Below are 9526 nucleotides of genomic sequence, written 5' to 3' on the forward strand. Positions count from 1 at the left end.
GCCGTATCTTCACTAACTTCTCCTCAGGCATTCTGCAAGACTGCATGGAAGAATCTAATTCTATGCCTAAGAAGAAAATCTTAGAGGATGGCCCTTCCGTTTTTTCAGGCGCTAGGGGAACCCCTAGGTAAGAACATAGCATTTCAAATGCCGCCATTAAGGCTTGGCATTGAGGCGAGCCCACTGGGCCCGCCACTAGAAAGTCATCCAAATAGTGGATGACTGACCTGGATCCCGTTCGCCTCCTGAGGGCCCACTCGAGGAAGGTACTGAAACTCTCAAAGAGAGCGCATGAAATCGAACATCCCATAAGGAGAGTCCGATCCAGGTAGAAACCTCCCTCGAAGCGGAAACCCATGCTGTGGCTGGTCTCCAAAAAGGAAAAAACCTTTAAATTTTTTTTTAAAAAAACTGCTAGCTAATAGGCGCTCTAAAGAGCAGGCCCAAATCACCCAAGCCTCCCGGATGGGGGGTCCTGGTGCCCTAAAAGGGGAAAAACTAGCTAAATCCCTGTTAAACAGATCCCTACTAAATTAAAACCCCTAATAAAAAAGACCTTTGGTGGCCCACCACCCCTGCTACCCTTCCTGAGGCCCCCTGAGGCGATCCAGGACCTCCCCTTACAGCCAGAATGAAGCGCGCCTTTCTGGCGCGCTGCCAAAATCCAAACTTCCGGTTTCACCGGAAACCGGAAGTTTGGGGCTCCGTGGAGCCACCAGCAGCCTCCCCCTGCTCCAGGGGCAATTTCGGCCGGCGGTTTAAGCCACGGGTTGGGCATATCTCATTAAAAAGATGGGGAGAAAGAGGAGGAAAGGAGAGAAAAAATAAAACTTCAAAACTTCTAGTGTTTTGCTTTATTTTTAAACATTACATCTCTCAAGTTAGTAAGTTAAATTAGTAATTTAAATTATGTGCTCCCATAAGTATTCTGACTGAAAATATTTAAAGCACTAATTAATAGCAGAGAGAAATGATTCTCAGATTGGTCTCACAAAGTAAATGGAACCTAGAGATGAATAAGCTTAGCCAAATCTTCTAGAAACACTGGCTGTTAGTTATTAGTGAGAAGGATTAATTGGACATCATAATAACATCACTGAAGCAATGGATTTGGAGCTAACTAACAGGTAACATATTGTTCAGTTAATTTCTTCCTGGTCCTAAAGGTGGGAAATGTTATTGTCATTCAAGTTAGATAAATTTCTTTTATTTCCATTTGCTCATTCATATGTTCAGAATATAGAAGGTAGCTAAGACAGGAATGCTGGATGTTTGACTGGGCTGTTTGTGCAATGACTTAGGTTTGGTTGTGTTTGTGCATACTGTAACAGCCAAAATAAACAATGTTGGAAGATCCATATACATATAACATAATTTTTTGTCACCATGCAAAGGGGAGATCTTTACAAATTTGTTCTATATTCTCAGGACTCTTTTCCCATTTCAAAAGTGTTCCATTTACAAAAATTAATAGAAAATTTCATACATACAAAAAAAGAGTTATTCTTTTTGTGGCATAAATAATACTGCCTGATCCTACCCAATGCAGCTATCATGTGTAATTAGGTTTTGCAAATTATTTCCAGAAGAAAAAGCACCTTTACCCCCGGAAGCCGAGTAACGACGCTGAGACATGTTGTGGATTAAAAATGGGTCATTTATTGAATTTAAATAAATTTAAATAAATTTAAATAAATTTGCCTAAATTTGCATATGCCAATTTCAATATTTAAATTCAGAACAAACTAAGGACCTGCAGAGGCCAAAACTAACGGGGCGGAAATTCCTACCATAACATTCCTTGGCAACCTTGGGCAAAAACTCCCTGCTGACCCAGGTGAAGGTACCACCTTCACCTGGGTCCAGGCCACGCCCCTTCATCGTGTGGGAGGAGTCCACCCTCCAATCCCCGTGGGAATTGGATCCGGTGATTCCCATGGACATCCTCTCTCCAATCCCCGACGTTGTTTAAACCTCTAGTTCCTGGAGAGAGGCGGTCCATCACCCTTTGGGATGCCCAAAAGGAGCATGCGCAGTTGCTTCTAATTGCCCATTTCCGCCCCTAACCTGCCAAACCCCAATGACCAAAGGGAGGCCTATACCACTAAGTGTGCCGCACCCCCTAACCAATCCAGTCCGTACCCTCAGTGTGGAATAGGCGAAAAAATGGCCGCCTCTAAAGGGGAGGCCGCAAAAAATTCCTATTCGGCCCCGAGGCGACCTCAGGAGGACACACTGATGATAGCGGAGGGTGGGCGGGTGTTCGCTTTAAAGCCAAGTGAGGGGGAGGTCTTGTCCAGATCGCCCTTAAATAGGGCGATCTGAGACCTCCCCCAACCCAACAGGCAGCGGGCCACCCTGGCGCGCTGTCAAAAGCCGAACTTCCAGGTTACGAAGAACCCGGAAGTCCGGACTTCATAGAGCTGCCGGCAGCGTCTCTCCGGCCCCGCAGGTAATTTCGGCTGGCGCTAAACCACCAGCCGTGCATTTCTACTAATCCAAAATTCACATAGAATGAAACATATAATGTAGTAACATAAAGGCTAAAATGCAGAAGCCTACTATTTTTCCTTTATTCTAGAACAGTGAGAGAATAGTGTGCATAACTATAGTATGTATATTCATTTCTCATGGATTCATAAGTGATGCACCCACTGCCATTTAATACATATAATGCAATAGGCAGATGGAAGGACATTTCTGGATCCAACCTTTCCCTTTTATAGTTTAGGATCTTTTCCAAGCCTATGAGTGAGGGACAAACTTTCCCTATTCCCATCAGTTAAAAATATTACCTGTGGTATTGGAACATTTCTGAGGTTTGCAAAATCAAGGTAAATGTGTCCAAATCTGGAAATATTTACCAGCAATAATTAGATGACAATTGTAGAATATACCTGCTGATAATATTTTCTAAGGAAAAAAGAGAATTTGATAGGCCATTATTTCATGAAAGACTGCTTAAGTGATTTCTATCAGTATATCATACAATACAGATACTTGAGTGCATTTTCCAGAAGACGATAAGGTGATCGTGTATGTACAATCTTTCATTGCATATTATGAGAATTGTGCTAAACTCATTATGAAATAGATATTGCTTAAAACTGGTTTGTCTGTGTAATTAATAACTGCATTTAAAACTACCTGGAATAAAAACTGAAAAAAGTCCACAAAATAATATATTGCTGCATATCACAAACAAAAGTATATAAAGTTCATGATTATTAAACTTTAATAATATTTTACAAATATGCAAACTGTTAACATACACCTGATTTTACAAAGACATTGATTTTATATTTGCAGATTGAGAAAGACTCATAAACATTATTGCCTATATACTCTAAAGTGACAAATTATGATGTATTGGCAAACAAAATCCCCTTAATATTATCATATTTAAGAATCAGTTTCTCTGTTGATGGTTTAGGATTTGGGATGGAGTTTTGGGAGGTGCTTGTTGTTGTTGTTTGGTTTTTATTATTGTTGTTATTGTTATTAAATAAAATGCTTAATTATAACTTTGGAAGGTACAGGAAGATCCATATCTTTTCTCCATGAACATCTCAGGAATCATTCAGAAACAGAGATGTCTATTGAAAATCACAGTGCGGTATCTGAATTCATCCTCCAGGGTTTTACAGAAAACCCCAAACTGAAAGTTCCAATTTTTATATTTTTCTTACTAATCTATATTATCACAGTGGTAAGTAATTTGGGCATCATTTTGCTGATCAGAATGGACACTCAGCTTCATACACCCATGTACTTTTTCCTCAGTAACTTGGCTTTCATAGATTTTTGTTATTCCTCCAATATTATCCCCAAAGCCTTGGAAATTTTTCTGGCACAGAAGAAAACCATTTCCTTCACAGGATGCATCATGCAGATTTATTTCTTTGATGCTCTCGCAAGTACAGAGCTCATTCTTTTTGCGTTGATGGCATATGACCGTTATGTGGCTATCTGCAATCCTTTGCTGTATCCTTGCCTCATGTCCTATGCCCAATGCTTCAAAATGGCAGGAGGAGCCTTCACAGCCGGCTTCCTGAACTCTGTTATTCATACCACTCTGGTAGGCACTTTATCTTTCTGCCACTCCAATGAAGTCAACCATTTCTTCTGCGAGATCCCCCGACTCCTCAAACTCTCATGTTCCAAAATCTTTATAACTGAAATATTTTTGTTTATTTGTGCTGCAATTAATTTGCTGGGTTCTCTCCTGATAATACTGAGCTCATATATACATATTCTTTTGACATTATTTAAGATGAATTCAGTGGTTGGCCGTCAAAAAGCTTTTTCTACTTGTATTTCTCATTTGATTGTTGTATTCATATTTTATGGAACAGGCCTCTTTATATATTTGCAACCCAGTTCAAATTTTTCGGATGATCTGAATAAAACTGTTTCTTTGTTTTATGCCTTCATCATCCCAATGCTTAACCCTTTAATCTACAGTGTGAGAAACAAGGAGGTGAAAGATTCACTGAAGCGAGCAATGAATAGAAATCTATTTTTACATTTGAAATAATTATTAAGTCGAGAAGGTTTCAGCCTACCTAGAAATGTTCCTCAATTTGAATTTTTCTATGTGACAGTTGTATTATACTTTGAAATTGTGAAATAATATAAATATTGTAAACACTTTCAAAATATTGTAATTTATTATTAAAATGGTAAATAAATTCAATGGCCTTTTATAATAGAAAGTATCATGAAAGGAAAAATTGATAGAAAATGGTTGAAGTTAGTGTGTTTGCAAAACCCAATGAAGAAAAGGTGCTATCTCCTAGCATTTCAAGGGTTATCATCTGGAAAATGGCACATAATTGTTCAGTGCTGTCCATGAAGATAGGACAAGGAACAATGTGTTCAGACTATAAGGAAGCAGATTCCAGTTGGGCATCAAGAAAAAATTACTAAGACCTTGTTAGTGACTACCTCAGAAAATGGTAGGACCTCCCTCCTTAAAAATGTTTAAAGGCATTCTGAATTATCATCTGTTGGTAATGCAAATACTACTTGATTCCTGTACTGGACTCAGACCTCTGCTAGATTATTTGCTAAGTATCCAACATTGGCAGACATGCGTAGCCAATTATGGTGATCATGTAAAGACATAAACAAATAACAAAATAGCTAATTCCAAGAATTAGTTTCTTGCTTGATTGTTAAAAATATCCCCATTTATGAAGATAAAGGTATGACTTTTCATTCAACCTCCAATGGCAATTTGGAAGATAGTAACACTTAATTCATTGAATAAAATTAGAGCTGATAGTTAGCCACTTATCATGTTCCTTTGGGTAACCAATTAAGAAAATTAGGAGGGAACATTTGAATATCATATGAGTCAGCTGATGAATTTGAACTGTCCCATCTGGGAGGTTTGTAGAAATAGCTTCCTTGTGGCTATTAAAAATCCAATTGTTTTGCAAACTATTTTCTAGCTGTTTTAATAACACCAAATTCTGCAGAGAGAGATTGGACCATGATTCACGTTATCCCCAGTCACTACAAATTTTGAACTCCCAAGCAGGTTTTTTTTTCCTGAAAGTTATTTAACCCTGGTATTCTCCTCCCATTTACTATACACTTGTTACCCCCTGGGTCCTTTTAGACCTGGAGCCTAAAAAGATTGGTTCTAGCTAGTGGAATGGTCTTTTTCAATACTTTTTTCACTAGTATACTAATTTGAACATTTCTGAACACAATGAAATGAAAATTGAAGTGAAAGAAATAATGCTTATTTGTTTATTTTGCTCATCAAACCCTGCCCCCCATTTTTTTGAAAGTTTGTTCATTTTCATCTAGATTAGGCTGCAAACTCTGACTTTTTTTACTATCTTTGGTATTGGGAAACTAGGTTGAATATTTCTGAACACATTGATATGAAAATTGAAATGAAAAAATTGCTGCTTATTTGTTTATTTTGCTCAGAAAAGGGCCTCCCCCAACGGCCGTGTGCACTTTTTTCAATTTATAGATAGAATAGCCTGCCAAATCAGAATTTTTTTGACCATCTTTGGCATTGGCATACTAACTTGAACATTTCTGAACACAATTAATGGTTTTTTTAATACTTTTTTCACTAGCACACTAATTTGAACATCCCTAACCACAAACAAATGAAAAATGAAATTAAAAAAAAGGATTTTGCAGGCTAATCTATCTATAAATTGAAATAATTGCACACAGCCGGGGGGGGAGGCTTTTCTCAGCAAAATAAACAAATAAGCATTAATTTTTTCATTTCAATTTTCATTTCATTGTGTTCAGAAATGTTCACTAGCAAAAAAAAGTATTCAAAAAACCCATTCCAGTAACTAGAACCAACCTTTTCTTTTACTCCAGGTCAATATGACCTGGAGGACTAGAAGTGTTATAAACATTTTTTTTTTATTTCATTATGTTCAGAAATGTTCAAATTAGTATGCCAATGCCAAAGATTGTCAAAAAATTCTGATTTGGCAGGCTATTCTATCTATAAATTGAAAAAAAAGTGCACACAGCTGTGGGGGGGAGGCCCTTTTCTGAGCAAAATAAACAAATAAACATCAATTTTTTCATTTTCATTTCATTTTCATATCATTGTGTTCAAAAATGTTCAAATTAGTATACTAGTGAAAAAAGTATTCAAAAAGACCATTCCAGTAGCTAGAACCAACCCTTTTATACTCCAGGTGTAAAAGGACCCGGAGGGTAACACTGGTAACTTTTTTTGCCCAGCAAAAACTATATATATACACACACACACACCAAAAAACCCCACCAACCTTAGAAAGAACCCCTCAAATGAGAAAAAGTCATGGAATTTCAAGTTTCAGATATGCAGGGAAATTTTTTTACAGGATCTCAAACTTCATTTCGGGTCCTTTTAGACCCGAGGGGAATACCAGGGTTAAGGGAATTAAAGAAGGAAGCAATAGCATAATACAGTGATCCCTTGAGTTTCGCGATCTCGATCTTCGCGAAACGCTATATCGCAATTTTTAAAAAAATATTAATTAAAAAAAAAACCACTTCCGGGTTTGGCTTCGGGAGTCAGCTGGGAAGCGGTGCGGCTGTTTTAAAAGGTCGCAGCCGGCCTGGGGGGCTTCCCAGCACCCCCCCAAACCCAGGTTCTGGGGGGTGCTGGGAAGCCCCCCAGGCTGGCTGCGACCTTTTAAAACAGCCGCGTCGCTTCCCAGCTGAGTCCTGAAGCCAAACGCCAAAGGCGAACTTCCGCGTTTGGCTTCAGGACTCAGCTGGGAAGTGGCGCGGCTGTTTTAAAAGGTCGCAGCCAGCCTGGGGGGCTTCCCAGCACCCCCCCAAACCCCCAACCTGGGTTCGGGGGGGTGCTGGGAAGCCCCCCAGGCCGGCTGCGACCTTTTAAAACAGCTGCGCCGCTTCCCAGCTGAGTCCTGAAGCCAAACGCCAAAGGCGAACTTCCACGTTCCGCGTTTGGCTTCAGGACTCAGCTGGGAAGCGGCGCGGCTGTTTTAAAAGGTCGCAGCTGGCCTGGGGGGCTTCCCAGCACCCCCCCCAAACCTCCAACCTGGGTCTTCCCGGACGCCCATGCAAAGGGGAAACCCCGGCTCCTCGCTGATGCCCGCCGCTCGCCCGCCCGCCAGCAAGAGGGGGAAGACCCAGGGAAGGTTCCTTCGGCCGCCCAGCAGCTGATCTGCTCGGTAGTGCAGCAGCAGCGAGGAGCCGAATCGGGGTTTCCCCTTTGCGTGGGCGGCGGGGAACGCAAACTCCACCATCTATGCATGCGCGGCCATAGAAAAAAGGGCACGCATGCGCAGATGGTGTTTTTACTTCCGCAACCCTACATCGCGAAAAATCGATTATCGCGAGGGGTCTTGGAACGGAACCCTCGCGATAATAGAGGGATCACTGTAACATCAAAACTATGCACTGGAAAGTTCATATGATAGATTAAATGTGCAAATACAATCTTTGAGAGACAGAAAGAAAATGCTTCTGGAAATACTATGGGACATTTCTATTATCACATGAATTACCTCTTGCTAATACTGGTAAATTGTCTATAAGCACAATTGACCAAGTGATTCATTCATAATTATTTTTGTTACATGCCTGAGAATGAGAAAGAGCGGGAGAGGGAGAGAAAATATGGAGATACAGGAAATTATCTTTTTGGTATAGCCAGAATGCTTTTATATCAGTTGAATGTATGCAAGAAATGCCGAGGAGTATTAACACAACTTTGGGGAGAGAATTATGAATTTGATGACTGATACATATGTACATTTGAAAAGAGGGTATCTGTGTGAAAGTGTAGTATATTTGTGAATTGGGGATGATTTCTTCTTATTTATTAATTTTATTTATTTTTTGAATTTATATGCCAATCTGCTAGTGAATTTAGGGTGGCCTGCAGAACAAAATAGTACAAGTTAAAATACTCCAATATAAATTTAAAAAGTAAAAAAATTAAAATTCCATATAAACAACGTACAGTCATCACACATTCATACTAATACTTCTTCTCCTCCTCTTTCTTCCTCCTCCTCCTCCTCCTGTACACTGTGGTACCTCCCACATTTTTCTGCACAACATTTCTGCATTACAGTTGTTCTTAACAGAATTGTATAATTGTTGGAATATATATCTCAATTGCCTTTCAGTGTTCTTGTATCCCTCTCATAATCCATGCATAACCAAGAAATAACAGTTTGCTTCTGAGACTTAAACAGTGACATATATTATCATCCATTATGTCATTACATGTCCTCATGAAACAATTATAGAAAGAGACTGACACTGTTCTACTCTTTTGCAAAGCTGCCCCAAATATCTAAATTAATGGCAATTCTTACACAGCAAAATGCAGAATTAACCTGGAGACCCTTTAAATTTCTTGGGGTAGCTTCTGTCAGTAATCTCTATGTAAACTGCCTCTTTTGGAGGAAAGGTAGAATGTAATAAAATAAATAAATATATGATCTCCAGGCATTTGGTGAAATGGAATTTGATCCAAGAAAGCTGCATTACTAAAACTTTATGAGACGACTCTTCAATATTCCTTGAAACTTCTCCAAACCACAAAGAAATAACGGTTCTTCTACAACCCAACAGAGAAAGACTTGTCTCCCATCCCATAATTCCATGGGACATCAATATCCTTTTGAGAAGAGTAGTGGGTACAGGCTGCCTAGCAAGAAGGCTGTCCTGGCTTTACAGAACTTCTCTTTTTCCTACCTGGGCCCTTAGAAATCATGTTTGTCTTTATTTTTTTCCCTGATTTAAATGTGGGAGGGGAGGAAGAATGTTTGCAAAATCTGAATTCTTTATAAATCTTAAAAAGAAAACACTTTTACTTAGCAAACTGTAACTTTTAGAATGCTTTTGAATTTCAGCATAGTGTGAAGCAACAACAGAAGCAGGAAAAATGGTCTGACGGTTTTCTGTTTTTTCCATATGTGCTTGGGTAGATTCAGATTTAGGCTACAGTTTAGGACTTCACAGCCTGAGGTGTGTATGCATCAGAGGGAGGAGGATCATTTGTTACAGT

General features: G+C 39.4%; 1 protein-coding gene across 1 annotated transcript; it reads left to right on the plus strand.

Annotated features, from left to right (window-relative positions):
- The first annotated feature begins 3592 nt into the window (after positions 1-3592).
- Positions 3593-4537, plus strand: LOC139158969 (olfactory receptor 5F1-like). Its single transcript, XM_070736312.1, has one exon. It carries the CDS (start codon positions 3593-3595, stop codon positions 4535-4537), a length of 945 nt encoding a protein of 314 aa, XP_070592413.1.
- The last annotated feature ends 4989 nt before the right edge of the window (positions 4538-9526 follow it).

This window comes from Erythrolamprus reginae, chromosome 1 (assembly GCF_031021105.1).
Source record: "Erythrolamprus reginae isolate rEryReg1 chromosome 1, rEryReg1.hap1, whole genome shotgun sequence".
Taxonomy (NCBI): domain Eukaryota; kingdom Metazoa; phylum Chordata; class Lepidosauria; order Squamata; family Dipsadidae; genus Erythrolamprus; species Erythrolamprus reginae.